This window comes from Temnothorax americanus, unplaced genomic scaffold (genome assembly GCF_048541705.1).
Source record: "Temnothorax americanus isolate GAGA-0224 unplaced genomic scaffold, ASM4854170v1 Scaffold4, whole genome shotgun sequence".
Classification (NCBI taxonomy): Eukaryota; Metazoa; Arthropoda; class Insecta; order Hymenoptera; family Formicidae; genus Temnothorax; species Temnothorax americanus.
The window spans coordinates 5,895,541-5,923,515 of record NW_027509547.1 but is presented as its reverse complement, the minus strand read 5'-3'; the positions used below and the strand labels follow the sequence as shown (position 1 = coordinate 5,923,515).

The 27,975-nt window shown below is 43.6% G+C and overlaps 1 protein-coding gene across 1 annotated transcript in view; it reads left to right on the top strand.

Moving 5' to 3' along the window:
• LOC143902394 (uncharacterized) overlaps positions 1 to 27,975 on the top strand; it is a 206,297-nt gene that overhangs the window by 68,847 nt on the left and 109,475 nt on the right. Inside the window, exon 3 of the mRNA XM_077415266.1 lies at positions 3,486 to 3,535. Within this exon, the coding sequence (XP_077271392.1) occupies positions 3,494 to 3,535 (42 nt within the window). The 5' untranslated portion in view covers positions 3,486 to 3,493. The remainder of the gene's footprint in view (positions 1 to 3,485; positions 3,536 to 27,975) is intronic.

Genomic DNA, 27,975 nt, shown 5'->3' with positions numbered 1-27,975 from the left:
GCCATTGAAAATGAATCGTTTATTTTAATGAAGATTAAAAAACCGAATTTATTTTATAGGAGAGACCTGGATTTGTTTATTATAAAATTTCGTATTATTTGTGATTTTTTGCATTTACCTAATATATTCAATACCTAATATATTTTTATTTGAAACTCGGAAAAATGTATCCAAATTTATTACGCGTATGCATCTTTTTTAGTATCACAATACGAAGATGTAAGTAATAAAAACCAAATTAATTGCTTATACATCATTTTCGTATACCGCAATCACGTTTACATTATCGCAAATTATCGCGGATTATTCTTATTTCCATCGCGCAGAGGATTCTGCTGTAGCAACGACGCGCACAAATTCGCGCCGCTTCTGTTCGGCGTGCGCGTAGAGAGTGGTCCCCGCCAATTAAAAAGAAACACACGCGGAATCCCCGGGTTTCTCCGTCTCTTTGATCGCCGGCCGACGGTGCAGAAAATTAATTCGGCAAATTACGCGGCGCGGATAAGCGGACGAGAGCCGGGCACGGCGGGGTCACGGGGCTTCCACAACTCGCTGTAGCCATGTGTGTCAGCGGCTCTCTCGCGTATACGCATATATGCGAGCCTTTAACGATACGGAACGCTGGCGCTGGAAGGTTACGCCGCGCATAACCGTCGGCTATCCGAGTGCTCGAGTAACATTCCGTACATCCCACGAGTGGTCACGCGATATTCCTCGAGGTCCTGAACATTCGTTTCTATAAGACGGTTGCATTATCCCGGAATCCGCCCGACGAATCGTCCTTTCCCACGAAAGGGTCCCTTCTCGCCCCTTTCATTCTCCGGCCCACCGGCTCGGCCGCCTTTAACCGCGGCCTGGCGTGCCACGCTCTTGCCGAAGAGAATTCGCGTGCGCATAACTTCTGTCCTCCGATTAATTATTCGGCGTCTAATTGCTGCAATAATTATGAGTGCGCAAGACGAGCAATGAAATGTAATCGTGCATACACGGATTTAGCTTCGAGAATCACAGTTTATGCCTCTCGATTCAAACGGAGATCTCTGAATAGCAAAACAAACCAGACTTTATCTCCATACGTAAAAGTCTACTATAGAACTCGGAATAATTATACAAAAGCCAGAATTGACGAGCAAATTAGGAATTAGGAAATAGTACAAATAAAACACGTCCGTGTGAACATCGTTTACTTATTTTCTTTCAAGTTTTACATTGACAGAATATCAACGTGATTTTTGTTTGTTTGTTTTTGATTACAATTACAGGGCAAATGCATCTTTATTATTTTGTCTACCATCCTTTTCAATGCAAATATTCTTTTGAATTTCTTGGCACATTTGAATTCCGGTTATGCGCGGTGCGGCAAGTCTTTTGGGCAGCCGAGGAAAAAATTATCAGCGGTATGCGTATAGTAAGATTTGTGGAGAAGTTGGACGAACTCGTAAAGCATTCAGCTGGAAAGCACGAACCCGCGGCGCCGAGAAAGAGAGGATCAAGGATCCTTCGGCTTTTTGAGCGAGCATAATTTTCAGCGGCATCGGCTTTTTCGTTGATGGCCAAAGCACCATAAATAAATGCCGTTTTTACGGCTGCCAAATTGAGCATTTAAAGTACATTCGGGTTTTACTGGCTGTAGGGAGCAGCGCGTCTTCTACGCCGTGACCCTGCTTCGACGGGTGCGTATCAAAACCTGGCGCCACCGAAACGAGGATTCCAATTCACAAAAAGACAATCGCGAATATCGTTCGATCCAAACTTTCGAATCTTTATCGCGTTTATTGAACCGGTAAATCCGAGAACTTGTTTTTTCTAAATCATTTGGATTCAATTTTACGATGTAACATTCGGGCTGTTTTGATTCTGTCGATTGTAGCAATTTTACGAGATTTACAACATTTGAACTGCTTTTTTATTGTAATTACCATATTGTTGTCTTCATTCTTTTAATATCTAAAAATTTCACGCTGGAGAAGAAACATTCGATTGTATCCCTCACCGCGTGACTACCGACTTGCCTTATTACGCGATCATACTCGTCGAAAACCTCGGATGGGACTCATCTGGTTCTCTTGTTTCGATGCGCCATTTGCCGCAGGTACCAATTTCTGACGGACGAAATAATACCTGTAACGCATTGGCCTGCGTCGCATCGCAATAATCATCCAGATTTCCGTGAAAAGAAAACGGTGTCTTCCGTGGTGCAACGATCGCGCCTGAAGTGACGAAGGCTATCTTCGTCATCCCGCGTTATTTTCTCAATAACTTCTTGATTGAGGTGTAAATCGAGGGACTTGTGCGGCCGCTTAAAATGTTACAAATTTGTCCTTTCACGCGCGGTGCGTCTATATTAAACATAATATAAAAAGCTGCCGAAGAGATAATAAGATGTTTTACGTTATAAACGCCGAGATTGCCCTTGCAGCGAGAAAATTGCCGCGCTTGTTCGGCGGGAACGTCGCTTAATATGCGTTTGTACCTCGGGCTGTCTTTCTTGCGCATCTAAATATAAAATACGTTCGATGCAGCACTTTGTGGTTCTATCGATGCGCCATGAAATGCCTCGCGGAGAAAATTACGGGTGCTTAAACCAGAGACTGCTGTCGTTCGCCATCGCCTAGCTATATAGATGGAAAAAAGAATAACTTGTAACATCTAGTCTCGTCTGTTTTTAATGATCAACGAGACATGATCGTCACGGGCACGAGGGGAAGAGGGAGGAATAAGGCGAGGCGAAACGGACGTCGTGAGTCCTCTCGCAGTGGCGCGTGCATTCCGATCTACATCTCAAACGGTCCGATCATTCGCATCCTTATATCCTAATGAAATGTATGCGCAGCCATATATATAATGACGCGTTTCCATGCTTTGCGAGCGGGAGGAGACGCGGCCGCAGAAAAATCGGCGTGCGTGCGATCGAGCGCGAGTGCAAGCGCGCGGCTCTCGCAATCGGCCAAGTGCCGACCGTGAATCGCCGATGAGGTGGATAATGACGGGCGCGCGGACGATCCGGAGGATCGTGCGGGCGCCTTCGGGAGAAAAAGCCCCGGCGACGTAGAAGGTGCGCGCGGGACGCGCGTTCGACGTGGCGGCCACCGGTTCTCGTTTGATGCGCCACGAATGAAAGATAATCGCCGCGCTCCGGGCGACGAAGGCGTCCACGCTCGGCGAGCGAGGCACACGCTCCGCCACGCTTCGTCATCCCCACCCGCGCCTTAAGGCACCTTCGCAGTGTCCGTTCGTTTGATGGCCTTGTTTGGCAGTAAGAACGAAGTAACGCGATCGACATCGATAAAATCTGATTTTTCTTCGGCTTTTTATGTATAATAATTTACATAAATGGCAATTTGCCAATTTGACAAAATCGAATTGTTTCTAGACAAAAATATAAGGATAATTTTGTAATATAATATTTCCGATGTAATATATATAATTATGTATTTTTCTAATATTTTTCTAATATATATCAATCTTCCTTTTCTATGTCGCAGGTAGGAGCATGACTCGGTGCATGATGAAGGATATCACGGGATCAGCTTCGGTGAGTCAAGAATCAAATTATATTCCATATGCAACTCTTTACTGGGGATCAGCTCTGCCGTTATTTTAACGTGAATTTTATCTTATCGATGCGCCAATTTTCTGATGGTGTACTTAAGTCACGCTTAACAAGTTCGAGTCGAGCGATATGAAAACTAATTCGATCGTGGCGCTGTACGAGTTATTTTCCGGTAACGCACTTGGCCGCAGGGCGCTCATTACTCTTGCACTAATGTACGGTCTCTTGATTTTAATGTCCCTGCCCGTTGGGAACTTTACGATTCTTCGTTTCCATCGGACTTTATGCGTGTTACGGGTGCGTCGTTGTTTTACCGGTTCGTTAGCGACAGGTTCCACTTTGCGTCTTCGCCACGAAGAGAAAGAGGCGAATTATCTCGCTCGTCGCCACATCTGCTTCTGTCTCATTCGTTAAGATTTCGCAGTATAGAACCGTCACCATAGATCAGCAAATCCTTTTATTACTTTTATTGCACACCTTTGCTCGGGCAAATAACATAACTGAGAACGCTGTAGGGCAACTTGTGATTTGTAGCAATATTATAAATTGAACACATGTTATAACAGAAGAAAAAACTTTAACGTTTAGAAGAGACTTGATAGGTACAGTCAACTTTTGCTATAATTAGAGTGAAATTATTTGTTATTAAATATGAAGTAAAAATTTCAGGTAAATGTATATTTTACCTATACGTCGAATTAATTGCTAGAACATATTGCTTTTCGATTTCGACTAACCAGAGTTTTTCGTTGCTATATTGGTTTTTAAAATGATGCTGCATTTTTATATTAATCTCTAATTATTAATTATAGATCGTGTTTTTCAATCATTACGGTTTCACATATGCAATAGGAATTTTATGAAAGACCACCGGTAAATCACGTTTTACCACCATTTACTGCTCGTGCAATTTTATGCGCAATTTTTTTATTCATGTTGCCTTGTGAAGGCAAATACATTAGAATACATATAGGTATCAAAATCTCAATTCAATACTGAATAAATTGCCTTTTCAATTTCGCACGAGTAAACGAGGATGTCATCCGATATCGTTATACCAATTAACAGAATAACGATCAAAGGCCGATAATCAATTGCGAGAAAAAGCTAGAGAATATCTCGCCGTTACATCGTAATGCTGGCGCGCAATCGAGACATATTTTTTTTTCGCAAAGAGATTTACTGCACGCTATACGGTGGACGAACCCGCATACGTGTAGGAGAACCCGGCGGTCACAACGTGCGTGTCCAGCCTCCACGGGTCGACCCGGTCGTTACGACTTCACGCTGACTTTTGCACGCACAAACTTGCGGGGCCGCCACGAGCGTTCGTGCAAATGAAACGTGCAACGCCACAAGCTCTGCTTAGGCGAGGAGGAGGCAGGCAGGGCAAGCGGCAAAACGGAGCGAGTATAAGAGCTGCCTCGAGCTGATCCAGTAAAATTGCGTAGGCAGATTACTCGAGTTGTTACCTCCTGCCCATTACTCGCGCACGTAGCACTTCGAGCGATCGACCGACCAGAAATCAAGGCTCGATCGCGAAATTCCTTATTGGCTTTCACTCCGCCGTTCGCGGACGATAGTAATTTCTTTCAGATCGGTTCCCGTCGAAGGTACCGAATATTTTGATTATCGATGCCTGTTCCCGTAATGAAACGTTTGCGATCGCGCGATGCGAACAAGTTTGCACTTAGGTATGTACCGCGATGCGAGCTTGAGGAATTCTTGTTACACGACGTGGGTATAATTTGTCATTTTTTCCATTTTCCCCCATCGACAAAAATCTAGATAATACGTGATGAATTATTGAGTGAGTATTTCCATAATCATCTCACAGAACTGCTTTTTAATACAATCGTCGCGTCAAACGTTTTTCCTTTTATTACCGAGGCGTTGCTGTTGCAAGAGGTACACAACAGCTCAACCGCGAGATCTCTTGCATGCGTTTCGTAACGCAGACTCGCTGCAAATCCTCCGAAAGTATCGCAACTCACGTTTCAGGAAAACGTGATCGATAAACGCGCGCTTTCTCCCAACAGGTGGTCCCCCCCTCCGGTTTGCGAAGCGCGGCTGCGAAACCCACGTCGGTTTTTCCGGTTGCCCCTCGACACGGGGGTTCACTGCTCCGAGTCTTTTATCCTTTGTAATCTCGGTGAGGCGGCATCTTCCGGGATTAAGAGTAGGCCCAGTCGAGATCGTGCTGACGCCGGGCACGCGCTTCATGCTGCGAAATAACGGTACAGGCACCGCTCGGACCGCCCGGCCGAGATTTTAAATCTCTCTCTTTCTCCCCATCCCCTCCTCTCCTCTCTCCCTTTGGCATAACCGCGCGCCGTATGGCGACCAGCAAAAGCGGAATGAGAGACGAGGGAGGAATTCCGCCGCGCCTCCTCACAACAGATTGTCATCTGCAGGTGGACCGGCATGACGTTGGTGAAAAAGTGGCGCAGCGGTTAATCGCTGCGGCGAATTCGCGGAAGAAGTCGCACGATCTCGAGAGAAAATCTCGGGTCAAAGAAGATTGCTTTGGACACAAAAGCATATAAATATTTCTTGGTTGGGCCTGCATAGGAATTTTACACTCTTTCTTACATTCTGTATTTTCTTATCTTTTGAGAAACTTGAATGTTTCCTTATTAAATTTCTTTAAAACGAGGAAAAACGAGAGAGAAGATTTCTTGTGTATTTATATAAAAGAATTACATATAGATTATGCTTTCGCGGATTGCAAGCAGGACTCTAGTGCTGATGCTAGAAATAACATCTTATATATACAAGTACATAATGTTTCAAATTCGTACAAACGCTTTTTCATCATTAAAATTCTTAACTCAGTTATTTAATCGAGATAAAGTTTTTCAATAAGTACTTTGCCACCTATTTTATACGTAGATAATAAAACTTAACGGAGAGTTTACGATCTCGTTAAGTTAAATTACCGCGAATAAATAATCTCCGTTTCAGATTTTTTATACTTGCGTGATAATTCAAGCGCTGAGGAACAGGTTGTGCGCCGGTATAATGTCCCGCGGCGAAAATTTCGCTTAATTTACGAGAAATTGCATGTTTTCTTTTTTAATTAGCTTTACGTAAGCGTCAATGCGTATCGTTCTCGATAATTAAATATAATTGCCGAATTACGCTGATCAGCACCAGCCGATTTAATGGACACGTGCTTAATTACAATCCAGGTGCTACATTTCATTGTATAGGCATTTCTTATTTCATTAAAAATTATTTAATTGTCTATTTTTATATTTACATAACTACTAAATGCATAACCTAATTTAAATTTGAACATTAATTGAAAAATTAATTTAATAATAAAATAAAAATTATATAAGCAATTTTAATTTTGAGTTATGCGGTTAACTTTTGAAGCGAGGTTTCTTAGTCTTCATCGAAAACTTTAAATCCTCAAAGTTGCTGTGTGTGTTTCGATCCATTCTGGCTCGATAAATCTTGACCACATTGTGGGATCTGCCTGCCAACGCGACGGACGGTGTATCTTGATGGGTGCAATTATCCAAGGACGAACGAGGAAGCGGCAGGTGATCCTTGCCCGTAGAAGGTATTAGCGGATACACCGATTTCGTCAGGCCTGTCTGGAGACCGGTAAAAACCTAAACTAGCAAATGCCTAGGATCTTAGGATGTCGGCCGACGTCTGTACCCCTCGCCGACCCATCTGCGCCATTTTTCGGCAGGTGAAACGGAATATCGCGAAATGCGAGACGAGAAAAAGGATTCGGACTATTCGTGGTCGCCGGACCGAGACGAATTTTGCGGCGAGACTCTAGCGGAGTTTTGTCCAAACCGCAGGATCAGATCAGTATTATATTTTTTGGTGTTAGGTTTAAAGGTTTGATAGGTTTAAATAAAGGAATAGGATCGAGTAAGTGGTTTGGCAAATCGTCGGGACGCTAATCTCACGCGAAAATAATTAAGGCTGGTCGAAAAGGCAAACTAGTAATTTTTATATTTATTTTAACGTCTTAGTCATCCTTTTTTCTACCCGCGCATTTCAGGCGTCAAACGTTGCACGTGAAATGCATATATATTTATATCAAAGTATGCGTCGTGCTAAAAAAATATGTATATGCAGAAATTGATTTATAAATCGGTTACGTTTATAGCTGGGTATAATATGTTGCGCCGTGTGTCAAATAAATATTATCACGAGCATTCACGTTAATTCGTACCGCTGCCGCTTTATCAGCATGCTTTACGAGCTCATGCAGACTGGACTAGTTATATCGTTCCTGTTATTTCTCTCGCATATGGAATTAGAGCAGGAACACGCTCAGCGCTCCGAATGCCTTACATTACAGCGGCAGGTGCCCCATTAAGAAATTCTTGAAACTTAGTTCTGTACTCGTGTTGGTTGCGTGCTTGCGCTCGCGATCCCCATTATTGGCGGGATCGTCCGCGCGACGTTAAATGAATCAGCCACGATCGTTTGACGTTTCGCATCCGCGTCTCTAGCAGGCCCGACGGGGTTTTCGTGGATCATGCCGGTCCCTCAGGGTGCCAATTTTAACTCTTTACGCGCTCCGGTGTCATTATACGGAATACATTGCGCTACAAAATCTTAATTGGCAATTACCATAATGCGGCTGTTTTAATTTGTTGCAAATTGCTTCAAGAAACCGATCTACTTCGATCTTTAACATGTCTGCTATATTTCTTGCAACAAAAACTATATACTTATATATATGTGTGTATATATCAGTTATATTTGATACATTAGCAATTTATTAATTTTTTAAATTATTTAATATTGTTTTTCTCTACTTTTTAGAATTGTCTGTGAAATTGTCTTCTGCACAGAAAACATTTTCATGACGCTCGCGAGCACAGATAATGAAAATGAAGATACTATAGCTGGAACATTGGTGAGGATCGCAATGTAATAGCACGACAAAGAGGCACGTCAGAATAATTGCCGTTCTTGCTTCTTACATTCCCCTACCTTTCATTGGCTATCGAGCAGATCGCCGCGCATGAATACTTTGCGAGTAAGTGGTCTGCGGAATTAAAGGAGACTCGCGTTAGTACCAATAATTTACACGCTGTGCGGGTCTTCTTACGAACGCGATGAAGAGAGAAAAAAGGACGACGGCGCGCAATCTCTCTTAACGTTCAGCTACAAATTACATTACCGTGGCAAATGGGCTATTACGCGAATTCTCAATCTAGTTCCCCGGCTCGTTCCGCGTCTCAATTATTCGCACGGACAGTTCGCGGCTTCTGGAAGGTATTCTTCGACGAGACGAATAAACGCTTTCAATCTGTTTGTACTTTTCTTATGGACGCATCATGATAGCCGCCTTTTTAATTTTGCGTAATCAACGTGACGGTGCAATCTGGCGACGATGCAACGGGCGTTTCACCGTCCACGCCATCAGAGAAGGCATTTCAATAATAATCGTGAGCGAAAAAAAATTCTTACAGCTCTCTCTCTTCTCTCTCGGGTTTCTCTTGATTTTTTTTCTTTCTCATTTCTTCATCAAATGACGATAGTCACCGCATGACCATCTCAAAACGAATTGCACCGCGAAATTACGAAGGATCACGCTGCAATCTCCGATTTACAAAATTGTCCACACTTTCCTTCCTTTCGGTGACAAACGGAGAAACGACTTCTTCTGTTCGTTGACTGTTTCAAACAGATTGCATTACGTCAGCAAATAGCCTATTACACTGACTCCAGTTTGCATGTGCGGATGCATTTATTATAAAAGATTATCAATTGCTCAAGGTTCTTTCCTTGGTTTCGTTATACATTAGATATCAATGAGAATATAATGAAATACGTAATTGTATTATAGATATATGTAAATTTAAAAAGAAAACTGCAGATATTGTTTTAAAAGATATTATATTTTTAATATACAGAGTTTCCTGCATTATACATTATTCATTCGATCACTTAAAATAATGACTTGCTCCCGGATACGATCGTGTCGTATTTTTATTGATCGCAGAGAGGTCTCGGAGCTACCTCCATGGTTCGTTCAATCCGACACTAATTACGCGGTCGCGTCGAATATGCCATTACGCAATTATATTTTGCGGTACTATCGCTGGTGCTTTTATTACTCGCGTAGTCTGCTAACATTCAAAACGTTTCGTTCGACGATCCTGTCTAGTTCCGCAGGCAAGCGAACTTTTTTCAACATCTCGAACTCACACCTGCCGGCCGCCTGACGAGCCTGAACTCTTAGCTCAACCCTCAAGGACTAGAAATAATAGTCACGATTTTTTTGCACCGCAGGCTAATACATTGTGCAGGTTCCCGAGTGTCATCTGAGCAAAATCTCAATCCATTTTCATCCGCCTTGTCCGGCCGGGGACCGAATGATCGACCGACGGTCGTGACTACCATTTTTCTTTTCTCCGCCAACACGTTTTCTTGGAATGTATACTGCTTTTATTACAACGTTTTTCGTTTATACGAATTTTCTTTCGCGTGTGCGACTTAGAATGACCATTCTATTTGATATAACGATAATCATTATTGTGTAAATTTGTAGTTTATTAAATTATCATTACTTTGCAAGACACAAAAGACGTAGGTTCATGCGTTTACACGAGAAACGTCGACAACAATGAATGACGATAATCGTTCTCTCCAGACAGTTTCGATTCTTGCCTACAGACTGATCGTTCGTCCGAAAAATATTCCCTTTTTCCGAATCCCTTCTGCGGTTCGTTGCGAAGACCGGCAATAGGCTTAATTCGAATGAGAGATGCGAGTCCACACGCGATGGTCAACACCCGCTGCGAGGGGATAGACTGCCTCGGCGGATCGTCTCCCGCAGCGTCGGGACGCCCCGAAAACAATTTCCTCGTCACGCGGAAATAGTTCGATCCTCGCCACGAGTTGGCCTGGGACCGATTCGAGGCACGTGCCTCGACCAATTCCCACGTGCTGCCTGCGAACGACCGCTTCTTTGCCTTCGTATTTTTGACCGGTCGCGACTCTATGAATAGATACCAGGCGGATATACGCGAACTTTACGTAACCGTCCACGTGTGAGGGCTCCATTGTCTCCGAAAGTTTTTTTTTTGCATACAAGGGTTGTCTTGGCACGAATTTAATTCGTTCAGCACTGCTTTTCACGTTACCTCTTCTCGCGCATTTATTTTTTACAGGAGATAAATTAATAACTAAAATAAGGAAATAAATTAACATGCATATATTTATACATATTCCAAAGTCACGAGACTAACTCCGAATCACGTTATATAAAGCGGCACTTTCTGTCGATGTATTAAATTACAGGAGGCAAGTGTGAGCAAGAGTAATGGCCACACCATTAAAGTTCCTAAAAGTAATCATTGGTTATGAAATCGAAAATTTTTTTCTACTGTAGCCATGGACGACCGAACCGGCACGTTAGGTCAGCGTGGCTGGCAACCTCGTCGAGTAATCGATGAAGTTATACACCGATAGAGCAGCTGCCCGTCAATCATTGTCCCGAAATCACCGTTGTCCAAAGCTATACACGCGACGTCGGTTACTTTGCATCCCGTACCGCGCGCGCTAGCGCGCTCTAGAACGTATACCTATAAGCAGAACGATCTCGAACGTCTACTATTAATCTTGGCTGAGTTGAGGAGTAGCCATTAATATTAAAGTGAGGGTCACCCTCGTAAGAGAAGGAAGGTATCCTTATAAATTATCGCCTCCTCGAGCCGTGTCACTCTATAAGCGGTTATCTTTTATTGTCAGGGGAATTGTTGACTCGGACGGATAATCAGAATACACGAGATAATTATTTTCCGTGTGACCTTCGATCGAAGTTGAAATTAAATGTCAACTATAGAGCCGAGTCGCTCGTGGCAGATCGGTAAACAGACGTGCGGGTACTAGGAATCTGTTTGCGTTGCGATGGAAAGCTTCGATGTATCGTCTTCTATGTACTCTTCGAGAAGATAATCAGCGATGGAAAGTCATTGCCGCCAATGTGAGCAAGTAGTTGGAAATATGTCGCCGCATGACGCCGATAAACCGTGCGCTATCTTAAGTTAAATGCAGCGTAAGCGTACTGTTGGAACGAAGGTATTAACAACAAAGGTTAATTTTTCCAATATTATGAATAGAACTGACAAACGACAAATATTAACTCTGTGATATTGATATTTTTGAGATGAGAATTTTATAGCCGATAATTGGATTTCATTCAAAAGAGTTGGGATGCTTGTCGCGAGATAAAATATGTGTCTTCCTCTGATGTAAGTCGGAGGCGCTCATGAAACAAGAAATATAATCTTGTACTTATTAATTAATGCTAATTTTGATGTCATGTAAGATACGCCTTCCGCATACGCCGAGCACGGGTCTCGCGCGTCCTCAAACTCCCGAATCGAATCCTACGATAATGAACGCAATTACGAGTTAATCTACCGTGCGGTATCACGAGATCGCGAGCATTAACGGGCAACTTTCGCCGGCGCGCGCGACCGGTTTTCTTTGAATCCGAGAACCGTATGTATAATCGCTTTTCAAGACGAAGGCTGTCGTATAACATGAATCTTCGCGATTCGGCCGCTCGCATGTCGAGCCGACCGAAAATTTCGGATCCTTCCTGCGCGTGATACATGTGCCACTCTCATCTCTATAACATATATACGTAATCAAGCGTGCCGCGCGAAATGACGCGCACGTACAGAACGTTCTTACGAAATTACCCTGTCTTTTCCTGCCTTTAGCACGATGATTGAAGAAGAAAACAAAGGTACACTTTTATCGGAGAGAGTGAGTTTTAGGGCTATTCTATAATACGTCGCGAACGATGGCAGCTACTAATAGTTGGAAAGTGTTATTTCTGATTGCCGATTGCCAGTTGCAAAAAAGTTAAAAGTTCGCCAACTCTCTTTTGACAACCGCAACTGATAAGCGCAACCGGAAATAACACTTTTCAACTAACAATTGCCATCGTTTGCGACGTACTGTAGAATGGCCTTTACTCGCGGCAAATCGTACTTATTGCAATTTCTCAGGAATTTTCAAATGTGAAAATTGGATTTCCAGTTTGATTCGCGCGACCGATAACTCAATGCAATGGTTAGCGTTTGACAAATGGCAAGACGAATGTCATCCTGATCGCATCGCCGCATTCAGCCGAGGCTTATTTACGCATGGACGCGCGAGAAAATTACCGCGCGAAGAATCAGCCTGTATATCGAACAACACAAGTTGCAATTCGCATTCGCGCACCGCGCGCGTCGCACGTTCATCCATAACGTCCCTCGGGACGAGACGCTTAAATCACACTTTAACGAGAAAGGAAAGCGTATTACCGCATTACCATTACCGGATGACGGGGCGGTACCGGCAGGCACGGTAGACCGTTAATTTCCGAACGATTCGTTATGCGACGGAGCATTATGAGGACTCGCGTGGTTGATTCGCGATGCGCCGTCGTTGTCCGCGCGATTCAACCTGACGCCAGATAAGACGCGGATGCAAATAGAGATTTCCAGCTGCGAGAGATGGATGATGTCGGCGGTGATAAATGAAAGTCGCAGCAGCTCGCTCGGACGACAGGATGACGACTCTGAATCCTGATGTTGAATGCTGTCGTGGACGTGACCAGTGATCTTTTTAGCACAGCACCTACGCTACGGCCCGGATGTAGGAAGTTCGAACACACCTGTCGGATCTGTCTTTCGATATTATTTAATACTACCAGTTGCGGGAAATATCTCGACATCATTTAAAGTGAAGTCTAGACTTCTTGACACAGTAATTAATAGAAGATTATATATTAATAAAAGATAGAAACTTATGCCATATGTAATAATGATTGATAGAATGCATTTTAAATGCGCATATAAATTAAATGTAGAATTAATGACGCTCTGGGACTTGTTACATCGAGGACATACGGAGTTTCGAAATTTGCTTCGCGCGTTTAATAATATAGAGTGGCGCGCAATGATGTTGTTGCATTCGGCGTCCGTCGGTCATTAAGGTTCCGATATCCATCTATCACTCGCAACTCGTTCATTTGTCATTGTCGTCACGCATCGTTGACACCGCTGAATTCTGTTTAGCGTTTCGAGAACAGCGTTTACGTAACCATTTCCTTCGGTAGCGTACTTTCGATTCCCGATTAATCGGCCGTGCTCAGTCGGAGATTATTTTTGGAATTAAAGGCGCTGCGGGACGCGATATAAATTATCGCCGAAATTGCGCCAGATGCTAATGAGCGTAAGGTAGAAGTCTTCGTTTCTCGCTTCTCGCTCGTTATACCAGCTCTGGAAGAGAAAATTATTCACGCAAATGTCTCTCGTGGTCAGTGATTATCCGGTCGCCGACTGTCGTTCGATTCTGGTCAGTTTTAATTCAATGTACGATTGGATTATGCCCGGATTGGGGCAGCCACCCATCATGTTGATTTCATTAAGAATCGCTGGCGATTTCAGCCGTAATGCCCGTTAACGGTCATCTCGCATACCGTTTTTTGTCTACGTCGATAACAGGCCGGTAATTGCTTCGTCGGACAGCGACGATGCCTCTCGGCCATCAGCCGCGTGGACATGCGCTGAGCAACGCGGCATTCTCGTCCAGAAAGAATCAAGGTTAGCGGAGCTTCCGCTTTTTGCAATATCCCCGTGCAATCGCCGTGAAAATTCTCGTTTTTCATCCCGCTGACAATCGCGCGGCATGGTATCTCGAGCGCGGGATTCTTTTGTATTTCTTTAACCGATCCTGTTACGCCGTGTGTCGCGCGGATAAGGAAAATCAAAGAATTCGTCGCCAGCAATTAACTGTCGACATACCAATTAAGCGCGTTATTGTTCCCGCGACGATTACAGCTTTTTCTGCTTCTTCATTATTAATTGCTGTAACGTAACTTATATGAAAATTCTACAGTTTTAGATAAATTTGTGTTTTTAAATATGTATATATCTTTAACTTTTTGACAAAAATTAGGAAATAATTTTACTTTCAGTATTCGCGTTTTTCTACCTACTTATTTGATAGGAAGGTGTATTTTCTGTAGTATAACAATTCGCGTATTTTTTTATTGTGTCAAATACAAGCATAGATTCAGATATTCGATATAAAGTACGTCTTAGTACGTTGAAGGCTATCGGTTTCTCGTCATCTTGATATACAATCGATGAACATAAAACGCGGAGCTATCAATTATTTCACGTGTCAATGACGAATTTGCGAAGAAAGCACAATCACTTATCTCTAACGGCCATAATTGTGACGCTGATCGAGATATCAAGCAGACTATAATATTATCGTCGATAAATAATTTACTTGTGCGCGCTTCATTCTTCTTCGTTTGTATGATTTATAATCGCGAGATGTATCTTTTTATCGAAATTTAATTATGCAAAAGATATCGTTTAATTATATTCGAAAATATATGTATAATGAATGTCGAGAAAATGCAGATATTCTGGCTCCACAAATAACGATAATTTCTGAATCTGTTTTCGAATTTAAAATCCGAATATGGGGCAGAATTCTGTCGTGTTTAATTAAGGGGCCAGTCGGACTATTTGAATATTGATGCAGACAACCCAGGGTCTCGGAGAGGAAGACTGCCGTGCTTGTGACGACTGGACAGTCGTATCGCGCGATCAGCTATCATTATTCAGACGTTCAATTAAAGACTCGCTGGATCTCTAATTCGGCCGGCGCCGCGAGATTATTCCGATATCTTTTGTATCGATTGCTTCCAGGTAGGTCTGTCATTTCACTATGTGTGATGCACAGGGGCGGATTCAGCTTAAGAAAAATAACTTTTATTCTGGTATATCATTATTTATCGTGCTCCACGTTCGTTTAATAATCCATGTGATTGATATTACGCGTATTGTTTTAAACAAATAAAAGAACAAGTTTATCTTGATTTTTTTGGACTTTTTATTTCATGCTAATATTATTGATTGCGCTGGAGCTCGGCACGAAAAAATCTTTACAATCACTTCAAATAGCATAATACGTAATATAACTCTGGAGAGGCTGCTTTTCGAGAGGGATCTATGCAATACATAAATCTATTGAAGCTGACAAGTCGATATGTAAAAAAGCTCCTAGCCTGTTGGATCTAGGGGTCCAATCCGCCCCTGACAGTGCATCATCCATTGCCAAGCGGCGAGCGAGCGTGGGCGCACGTCGCCGTATCGATCTCGGGCTCTCTTCGACGAGGATTTCAGAGCACACTGTACTCCGCTGGGTGGTCTTCGAGTACAACAATGAATCATATCCCGAGGAAAAGGATTTCGGTGTGACACGGGTACCGGCCCGGAATGCTCAATGCGGAGGACACGTGAGGACCGCGTGTACCCGGAACCGCGATCGGACGATTCTCTTGCGACTCACGATAAACGAGCCGGATAACCGTGCATACCCGAGCCAAACTTGCGAGCAAGACCACTTATTTTTAACCCCTTTCCCCTCCCGAGGGGGCCCTGCTCGTGACTCGAAATCGCATCGCATTATTCGTGCGCGTCGTGCGATAAAAGTACGGAAAAACGGCATACCTAGTTGCGAAATGTCGATACAACAATTCAATCGTGAATTCCTCGATCGACATCACGCTGAGAAAATAAATTTTATGATTTTAGAGAGGTGCGTGATATCAGCGTGTCCTTTATGAACGATTATAGCGATTATATGTTTGCGTTCTCTCTCGCAATTTTGATTCCATTGAATTTCGAGGCAAAGATAGCCGTAGGGTTTTCCTTTGAAGCGAGCGTCCGGCCACTGGAATTACGCCTCGCACAGAAGTACTGTCGTGGGTCTTTCGAGCGAACGTTCTCCCGCAACGACCAGACACAGCGCGCACCTAATTAAATTAGGCGCTTGCTGATAGATTTCAATCAGGCTCGTACTGCCAACGTCGCGCTCGTTTCAGTGTAAATGTACGGGAGTCGCTTCGATCTACACGTCCCTAAAATTTAACGAGCTACCGACCGTCCACTTCCAGACTCCCGCAGCATGTCATCCTGTGTCTTCCCTCCTCCGCTGCTGCAATTAATTAGTCCTCCGTTCGTCGTCCCTTTGCGCGAACCGTCACCCTTCGTTCCCTCCGTAATTCGACCTAGGGGGAATCACGGTGCTGTGGGTAGACGCGACCTCCGTGAGTAGCCGGGGTCCCCGCGAGAGGATCACAAGCAACGTCGTCGCCGCTTTTCTTTCACGTCGCCGCTACGCGTCCGGCTGATCGATGAAACGTAGACGCGCGGAAATACGCCGTCGCGTCGCGACGCCGTTCGCGTATAAACGGCTCCCTTGTGCGCCTCGCAAATAGGCACTTCCGCCGGGTGCGAGAAAGTGTGTCGTGTAGATTAAATTAAGCCCACTTTTTGCGGGGCTCCGGTGCCCGACCGCTTTCGCAGCAGTCGCAGTTATCCTCGAGGCACCGCGTCGTACAGAGTTAATCAAGCTGACAGTTCCCCTTATGCTAACTAATTTGCGCCAGTTTTTTGCGGGCTTTCGCCCTGAAATTACTTCGCGCCCGCGTAACCCGCGCATTTGCGTCTCGTCGCCGCTTTGTATTCCTGTGGCGAAAGTCGGCGCAAAAAGTCGCGGTGATCGAGATAATGCGCGACCGTAATTATCTTACCAATAATAACATCCGCAATGATAGGCATCGAGAATATGAGACAAAGCGCCGATAATGGCATTATACCGCGCTCTCTCTTGATCGCTCAATGTTCTGCCTTTGGAGGAAATTAACATATCGCTATGGACATCGCGTGAAATCGATTTAAATAATCGCATGCCTTTACGGATATTTACGCGTCGTAAAAATATTTGGATCGAGTTATCGATTCAATTTTTCACGCAGCGGGACTCCAACGCCGCACACGATAATATTCAGAGGAGATTCAGTTAGCCTTAATTCCGCAGCCGTCAGCCATCGCGTGCGTTTCGAAAAAACGATGAAAGTTACGGTGATGCAACGTGGATAATTGCACTTCTTAAATCCTGGATAGAGAGGAAATCAAAGCGGGCGCGGGCGGATTGCTGGGAGTGGGGCGAGGGGGAAATGGAGGTGGTACCACGGGCAGCTGGCGAAAAGGCATTTATTGCCCGTTGCACCATTTTACGGGTTCTTAATTCCTTTGCCGGCATTATTCCGACGATGGGAAACGGACTCCTCAAGAACGCCGCCAGGTCCTGGCAATCCTTTAGAGAAATTCACACTACCTACCCTAAACACCCTTACACACAATGCAACTAGTGAGCTTTTATATCTCGGAAGCCGCTCTTTGTTGACACTTCGCTTCAAGGAGCTACGTTCTTCCAACAAAATTATCCCTTTTGACAATTTCAGTTACGGTGACGTTAGTGAAGTGCAAAGACATATCTTATATAACGCATTTATGATTCAACTAATACAACCCGTTAAATTTACCACTCGCGCACGAGTGAAACAAGTTTTATTTAGGTTTAAAATATTGTAATCATTATTCTAGCCATAATTATTACATCTTTTTAGACATCAAGTAACACCGACAGGTTCGCGTACAATCTCGTTAAAGCAATTTCGAAAGCACCGATCTTGAATCATGTGACAACTCGAATCGATAATTGTTTAAGCTGAACTAAGCAATGGATAGGCTGGGTAATCAATGATCTAGGTACCGTCAAGTAGAAACTAGCACGTAGCTGCGAAGAAGGTGTTACCGATCATAAAGACCGGTCTGTCGCGATTTATGCACGAAAATTATCCACCGATGTATTTATAGGGTGATAACGAGAACCCCGAACGCGTACTAATAATTATCCTTAATCGTTGTTAATTATAATCTATCCGACGAGAGATGATTATTAAAGTCTTCGCGTAACGGCGCGGAGATTGCAATTTGCACGATAACATATTAAGACATCATTAAAAATTGTTCTGGATTTCACCGACGGAATGCATGATTGGTAGTCCTGTTACGATGCAAAACCTGTTTGAATTACAAAAATGGTTGTACTTATATTCTTTAAGCTAACGGTGCTAGAATAAAATGGCAGACATATGTAAGATGACATATGTTCTTTGATTAAACGTTATCGTTTCATTCTACTTTAATATAAATTAAGACATAAGTTGAAAAAAAACGCGTTAATGATCGATATTTTGTAGGATAAATGAATAACTTGTCTATTTTACGTTATTTCTGCTTTGACGTAGATCTTTTTGACACACCATGTATAACGTTTTGTAAAACACTTCAGTTTTTGACGAAAATATTAAGATATTATTAGCCTGTTCACATTTTGGAGGACGATTTGCATATGTGATTTTTGCGTGCAGCCAAGCATATCTAAGGCTGCAAAACGCTGACAGCAAGGCCGACGTTGATGTAGCAAAAAATAGTGAAATTAAATGCATAAGTTACGCGGAAGTCTGTGTAATGAAGAGGATAAATCATGCAATTAGTAGTAGCGCCAGTTACACAAGCCATAATAAATTTTACAAAAACGTGGAGACATAAAGATGCTGGCAACGTTTTGTAGCGGACTGCCTCATTTCCTTGAATGATAAGTTAGATCATTATATCGATCATCGATCACTGTCAGCATATATCTTTGAAGTTAATATCTTCTTCTATATATATAATTAAATACTTGGAAGCAGAAATGATAGTAGGTCTCTTTCACAAGTTGATGAAAAATCGAAGAATTTTTTTAGGCATCTTGATTTATTTTATTTAGATTTATAGATAATGAAGATATTACATTTTTGTTCATTTTGTTCACAGCACTATATTTAATGGTCGTAACATATGTAAGGAAACATGTGCGAAATTCGATCAATTCTTGCAGTTAATACTACTTTCTTTGCTATACTGCATTTACATAGATATAACTTTTAAATCAGATATTATTCGTAGAATAATATGTCTTCTTTCTTTAAAAAAATAAGAGTTCTCTCGTTATTGCAATTACTCAGTTTGCAATATTACCACCGTTTTTATTTAGAGCGGAAGCAATATCCTTACGATTAACATAGCCATATATTAATAACGTTTAAAAATTCTGGTTTTGTTGGTTATCGTGGTTTTACAAGCTTGTAAACAAGCTTCGACCATCGAGATAGAAAGTTCGCGCTGCTCTCCTCCAAAATTGTGTTTGACAGGTACGAGCTGCGAATGTCATTCGCTATAAAAGGTACGATAAAGTCGCGATTAGACGCCGAGGAGACGCGTTTTATCGTCGCGTATCGACTCGTCATTCTTCGCGAGATTTTGCTTTTACGAGGCGAGTGCGTAGAGCTCGTAACACGGGCAGCGACGAGTATACGCGAGCATCGAAGGCGCGAGTAGTTACCCGAGGCCAGCTGACCGGTAACGTTTCTCTGAACGATAAAAGTAACGTTGATTGCTGCGCGGCCGCGGAGTGCCGCGGCACAATGCGATTTCAATTTTATTATGCCAGCTGCGGGAGATAACCGCCGCCGGCGGTCGTAACTCACGCGGTATCCTTTAAGCTGTCTTCACGGTGAAACTGTGTCAAATCGGCAGAATAGCCCCTGCCGGGATTCTTCTTCGTGCGAGGAGCATCGGCGTCCGATATAGAGGTAAACCTACCGATAATAACGCTGACGGAACGCAGACCGCCGGAAGTTGGCGCGCTCTTTCTCTACTTCTTTCTTTCTTTCTGGCATGATTCGAGGCTGTGCGGATCCAGTCTTTCTCGCTTACACAATGTAGGGTGTAGGTCTTTTTTCAATGGTAATTGTTCGCGAAATTGACCTTGCGTGTTAGGAAAATTAGAAAAGTGATCCAAAAGATATAAATTAATTTACAGAATTATTCTTTAACGTTATAAGCGCTGAGATATTTTTTAGACGTCACAAAATGATTCGTTCAAATTTAAACGTGTTTTTTATTTTTCGCATTATTTAAATGCCAGCGCACACAAGCGGGCTTAATTGAGCCCCGTGCTTAGTATATAGAATTTTAATTGAGTCATCGATTCCCAAATGACCGCAGCGAATGCGAGCAGCTTGACAAATATCCCTGGCGCACAACGGCAGGCAGCCCGCCACTTTCGAAGCAGAAAAAGGAGCGTCTGGTAATTTATTCAAATACGCGCATTGATATACAAATGGATCGTAATTACTGTTAACGCGCACGAACGCGAATATCTATAGCCTCGCAGCGATCCCGGGATTTCAAATCGTCGGCCGATTAATATCCATCCGGCGAAACCACCTGGCCCCGTATAATGGCCAACGCGGGGCCTACACGTTACACATAGCCGAGTACAATAATAAATAATTAAAGCCGCACGTTCGCGCGCGACCGCGCGCGTCTCTCGTTTCTTTGGGCACCGCGGCACCGAAATTACTCGAGCATGAATGTCCCGAGGAGATCTCGTGTCGCCCGACTTAATTAGTTTTGCGCTCGCATTAATGGCGGTCGCGTAATCTCGCACTTTATTGCTCTTTCGGCAGGTGGAGATATCCGAAAGAGGGAGAGAAAGAAAGAGGGAGAGATAGCTCCCGTTAAAGCTATTCCTCGGGCGATTAGCCGCCGACGTGGCGTCCGCGATTTTTGATTCGACACAAGGCCGGCTCGACCGATGATCGAGGAACGCGCTAAATTGCACGCCGTGGGGCGAATTAAAACGATTGCCTATACGTTGTGTATCACCGCCGATGAGAATTTCGAAGTTCAGTCTGCGTGACGTTGGCAGAGGGTAGGAGAAGATTCATCGGGAGAGTTACTGTGTGCGCTTGTATAATCGCCCCGGGATCGATCTCATGCATGAATCTGTCATGGTGCACGAAACGCTTCGGCGGTGTCGAACTTTCGGCTTCTACTTTTGCTGCAACACTGCGGAGTGCGTGACGTGAGGATTCACTTAATGATGAGAAGCAATTAAGAGGAACCGCATCCGCGTCGCCGCATTCTCATTTCACCTTTTGTTCCGTATCGTCAAAATCGTCATGACGTTCAATTTGTCTCCGTCCTTCGTCCGTGCCGGCTTCGTAGCGCGGTTATTATGCGTTTTATTGTCGATTATTTGTTCTTTCGGACGAAATTACATACCAAGCATACCGATCTTGCAGGCCAAGAAGAAGAAGCGTAGTAATTGCTTTTAGCTGTTACGTGAGAACGCGCGCCTGAGCGTACTCAAACGTCGACAACACAATGTTGCTGGAATTGTGGATGAGACGCGCAAAACGTTCGTCATTCCGTGCTGCTATGATAATGAGAAACGGTATTTTTTATCCGCGCCACCTGGCATTCCTTCTTGCTGTTTTATACGAACTTGGACGAGGGTACCGATGATACTCCCGCAGTCCTCGCGGGGATTAATTAACTTGTGCATTATTGGCGATCGGCGAGCGTTGATGCGTGACATTGATTGAGTTCCGACTGCAATTTCAATAAGTCTGTCAATATATGTAGAATTATATACGTGATAAGAAAATGTTTGCATCATTATATATTAGAGGGCGAATCGTTTTCAGTGTTGCGTGAGAGCGTCCTCACGCGTTCGCGTGTATTTTCTCACGCACACTCGCGGGCCCGCTTTACGGCGAATAAATTGTACGGGATGCGTGCGTGATTTATACACCAAGTTTTCAGGAAGTCGTGCGAGTACAAAGCGCTCGGCTGCCAATCAGCGGCGAGCCGGAGTAAAGATGTTGCGGCGCGGTATCGTGTGCACGCCGTTGAGCGTTTCTCCTGCTCGACATCCGGTCGATAAACCGCGCTAAAAACTGCGCCGCCGATCTCGCGCGGCTCTCTAACGGATGACGCACGGGGAAAAACGGAGTTAATGATAACGCGAACTTTTCGTTTCCTGCGGTTGCGCCTCGGCGTTTCTTCTTGGGAACGCGCTCGGCCGCGCCGCGGGAAAAATGCAGATTGTAATGCGGCCGAATTTTTTCGTTTCGGTTTTCCTCACATTTTCTTCAATAATGTATCGAAATTACGAGCATAATCGACGGTTCCGTGCACTCGTGACAATAAACTGACAAAACAATTTCCGTCAATTCAACTGCTTTTTCAGTAATCATAAGTATTATGATAGCCAATTTCATATTTTTAAGAGAACTGATTCAAATTTTTCTACTTTGTAAAGTCCTTTGTAAAGAACTTTCTGACTCGTGTATATACTTAATAACGGATCGGGGAATTCTTATACTGAACTCTATGGCGCCTACGGGAATGGGTATCGGGAATGCGGGTTATCGGTTCTATTTATGTAACGGTCGAGCAAACAAACATCACTCGACTGAGCTTACCCTTACCAATTATCGGACGTGGCCGGGCACTCCGAACCCTCTCACGTTCTGGATTCGGGGTGCCCCACGGACAGCGCACAGATAAGCTAAAAGCAAGGATGCGACCGCACGAATCCACACCGATCGCGTATGTATATTTATGACACGTGCGATTCTTCCCGTCGCGACGCGTGACAGTCCACCTACGAATGCTAATGGAGTTTCGAAACGAACGTACGCTTCCCACTGACGAAGATTTATGTAAACGAACGGCCGAGGTGACCGCAAAAGCACGCGCGGTGCCAAAGTATGAGGTAAAACCGTGATTTTACGTCGCCCGCCAAGAAGAACACTGATAGCTCGCTTCTTCATTAACGGCGGAAAATAAGCTACTAAAAATAAACGTTGCACGTCGAAAAATATCTTTTTGCAAGAAACTTGCGGAGCGACGTCAGGAGGGCTTGGAGAATGTCGCGTGTTTTCTTCACACAGAATACCTAATGCGAGGAAAATCCGTGATATATTTCATATGATTAAAAATATTTGTTAGGTACTCGTTAACGAAAGATTCATTTTGGATACGCGTGCTGCAGTATTTTATCGGATATGGATTTATTTGGTTCTTATTATTATACAAAGATAGGAGGGTATAACACGCACAGAAAGCCACGGTATAATCTCTGCATCGCCATGTACGAGCAAGAGGCAGAGAATCCATAATCGATCGCCGTAATTTTCCATTCATAATACCACGAAATCGATAAATTATTATACAACATCTATCTCCGATGATTAATAGCCGCGCGATCGAAGGTACCTCCGCGCCCTTACATCGCCCATGGATCACTACCACGTACGCGCGGCCGAACACGTTACCTCTTACCACGAACGATATTTCACCCATCTAAAACGTTCGAATATTCATTAATGAAACACACGCGGGGTGTGCTCGCACGTTGATGGAAAACACGGCCGTTAAAAAGTGGGCGCTTAAGAAGGATCCCTACGAAGGGCTACGATGGGAAAGGAAGACAGCGGGGACTTAACGTGGCGTCTACGACGACGTTTCCACCCACGCGATCTTCCCAGGATACGCGGATAAAGCGGGGATACCTTTCACAAATTCATTAATATCCCGCGTTATTAATAGAGGACACGCTCTGGGTATAAAGGGCCCATAAATACGGCGGCGGGGAGCGCGAGTGTGGGTGTTCGGTGGCCGCCCATGTCGATTGGCGTGCGGTCCGCCCGAAGTAACAATTTAATTACAGCACGGGCCCGATATGTATAGCAGCCACCCACGGTAAATTGATTTCGCCACGGTATTAAGCCGGCGGACAGCCTCGGATTTATAGGAGCGCGGATACGCATACCCGGCAGCGCTAAACGGTAGTCGGCGAATAGAGTTCGCTCGTGTTGTAATTAAGGAGTTGCTGCGAATTAGCGAATTCGTTCCGAGTCATATGTACCGTGTCGGATGCTCATTGTTTTTGCGCCGCGATACGCGTATCTTCTTCGCTGCGGGAAAATTTCGAGCGGTCGCGCGTTCTCGGCCGCGTTTTGTGCGAATAAACCATTATAGTATCGCCATATTCGAACTGAAGTGTACAACATGTGGTAGCAATAATTATTCAAGCAGATAGTGCAACTTGGTATTCGTAAATTGTAATTTTCATTTTACAAAAAGAAATTCTTATAAAAAGGAATTTATTTAAAAGTAATACAACATAAATTAATATCTTTCCAAATATTTAGACGCAAAGTTCTTCAGTAGAAATTGTGTACTTACTTATTAGATATTATTTAGAAATATATATTTCTAAAATCGTGGTATTATAGTATCAATTCACCATCTATGATAACGTTTTTTTAATAGCGATGCGTACTTAAAATTATAAGAATTATGTCGCGAATGCTGTAAGAAGCGTCTCGTCTCTCGTGCTAATGAACAAATGAACAATCATTTTGCGAGAACGATGCGCGTACAAAATGGTTTGCAGGTTTTGCGATAATCTGACAAAATACGGTTTTTCACGTACGCGATGATTTATTAATTCTTATCAGCCCGCACGAGTTTTCTAAATTCGTTTGTATTTTATTTCTCTGATTGTGTGAATACTGTTGTTTTTACATACTGCTAAGCTCTTCTTCCTCCTCCAAGATGCTAATCGTATACTTATACGCGACTTATTTTGAGGCAAGAAGCGTCCAGTTTTCTAAAACAATCTCACGTTCTGGTTATGTAATCTCAATCCCGCATATTCAGGACAAGAGAGCCGGATACCGTTGATCATAATATATGGAGATTGTCGAGACGTTTACAAAGTCGGCCATGCAATCGATCGATTGAGCGATTTTTTCCGGCACATAGTTTAATCATATACATCTCAACGAGGCAATGAATGAAGGTCATTCGGATGATGAGATAATTTACTTCGACTCGTGGTGAAAAGCCGTAATGTGTTCAGATTTACTTCGTTACAGAAATTGCACGTCGTTATACATCCTTACATCGTTACCGCGCAACACGTTCGAGGCTCTTCATTTCACCGTCGTGCATCGCGCTCGTCCAAACGATTCCAAACGCCAGTGACACAGATTCAGCGCTTCAACCGCTTGCACCCTGCATTCTGTCACTTCCGGCCCGGTTACGAAAGATCATTGTACCTGCCGATGCAGCGACGGTGCGCGGTGCGCGTGGAACGCGGACCCGAGGCTCGCTTAAGAATAATTCCCTCTACAGTCGGCACGTTTATTGTACCCTCGAATGAATGGCCGATAGAGGGGTTTAAACCCTAATCCACGGTATTAAGTAAAACCCGTCCACGTTTTCCGGGCGATTCATACCCGGGCGCTCTGTGTATCGACAAACGGGGACAGGTAGTCTCACCCGCCGTGTGAGATCTATATCGCGCGTCGTTCACCGAGGTCATTCACCATTTTCACCGAGGAACGATCCGAGGATTACCATCGGCTCCGCACTCGCGCTCGAGTAAATATTTGTCTTTGTTACACTCTCGTGTATCGTCCACGCGCGTTCGCAGACGGTAAATTCCAGTTCTTCGACGCAGAAAAATATATCCGATCCGAAGATTTGCGAGATCTCGGCCAGGGCCCGTTTTCTTTGAAGGAAAAAAGGAGAAAAAAGAGAGAGAGAGAGAGAGAGAGAGGTGTAAAGGGCCACCTGGCGACATTCGAGCTGTGCGAATGAATGCAAGAGAAAACGGCGAGGACGACGAAACAAGCGTTTCAAAAATTCGTCGCGTGCACGTAACTGCGCGCACGCGGTAGAAAACGATCGCATTCATCCCTAATTTAGCTTAATTATTAATTGGGAATATCATTTGCTTCTTGCTCGCGCGGCATCCTCGATGACCGATAAGATGCATGTACGCCAAATGGCGTATTCGACAACGATGTAATTTCCTGCATGATCATTACGTGTAATTAAATATCGCCAAGGCTCACTTACGATACCTCAACTTGCTTTCGCTCCGGTCTTTATATTTGGGGTGGCAGCAGCACAAATTGGGACCTCAAAGCGAGTTGTAACTCGCAGTTGCATCAAATTATAGTCAGTTCAAGGGACAGACTTCGGACGGGTCGGGCAGGTCCAACGCTTAATTAAGACAGAACCGGACAGGATTTTGAGATTTTAATAAGTGACTCGGTAGCAGCCGTTCATCCGCGACTGAAAACAGAAATTAAGCAATTACGTCATTATTAAGAAGAAGGTTCGACCCGTTGCGACAGGTTAGACCGGATATTTGTTGCTGTCTCGTCGTCAGAGTTTGTCTAGACTGGCAAATGAGCGGCAATTACATTGTTTTAGGCAAGCCTTCGTGGTTGGTCCGAACCGTGCTTAAAGTCCCCTTAAATCCTCCGGACGACATCGTTTTCGTCTCGGAGACCTCGATGAAACCAAAGATAAACGTTCGCGCGCTTAAACGAGCCGTGTCCGTTCTCTACTGTAGAAAACGCGCTAATAAATTGCACGCCCGACGAATGTAGAAATCCGCGATTATAAATACTGCGTACCGCGTGTTAGAAAGATTTAGTGTTCTATAAAATCTGCAGCTAGCCATGCGGCGAAAGTAATAAGTAATAAAATATCTCTGCTTGCGACGTAGGTAATAAACGTATTATTGTTTTATGACGATAAAATTTCAAATTTAAGTTTTTATCTTTCCTTTATAAATAGTTAATGTATTTTATGAAAAAACAGTTATGAATTTCAAAATGTTATTTATTTTTTTTATACATAATATGTATTTCAGTAATGTGATGAAAGTATCGTTGTATATTAAGTATCTGTTATATATTTTGCTAAATTAAGTTATAGGGATTTTTTTAGTTGGATCATATCCTACCCTTCAGAGCAAATTCTTATAGTCAAATTCAAAGAGCGATATTCTATTATTCAATGCGGTTTCTTTAAGTGGTTCGTGTTGTGGTTTGTTCTTTTTGAATATTGGTGTTTTGGTGATCGGTTGATGAACAAGCATTTTTCGAGGCAGCTGATGGTACAATGACAAGACAAAGTAGTTTTAGTGTGAACAAAGACATTCGCTATTTGTGGTCAACAATCTTGAAAATTTGCACACCTGAATGATTTTACGAAAAATGTAGAGAAAGGGAGGGATGATGGACATTATACATTGACCATTGGACGGTATTCGGTCTTTGTAATCCGTGTAACTTCCTTCCGGGCGGTGTGTTGCGCGCGCGCGCGTACAAGCTTCTTTCAGGTCTCAACTTCAAAGAAATGCATTCTAACAGAGCTAATCGTTATATGCACTCTGAACGAACGTTTCAATAGCATTCTTACAGTCGAAATAGTGATAGTAGTAGATGCAAGAAAAAGAAAGAAAAAGAATGAAGAATTTCTTTCGCGATACCGCAGTAGAGCATTATACCATTTCTCATAGTCTAATATTTGTGCAGTAATGTATAACATTGCGGGCTGGCGATTAACAGGCTGGCGACATGTGTAATCTTCATTAAATTCTATTTTGCAAAATAGAAGTTCTGTGGTGTCCGGCTATACTTGCAAATCAGAAGTATGGCGGCGGCTCCTCTGGTCCTCGTAATTCGCGGGTATAGCAAGGGTGCATTTTGCTGACTATATACGAAGTTGCCAGACGAGGAAGCGATCGCTGCAAGCGATTCCTCTCGTTACGAAAACCAACCATTGCGAGCTATGCTT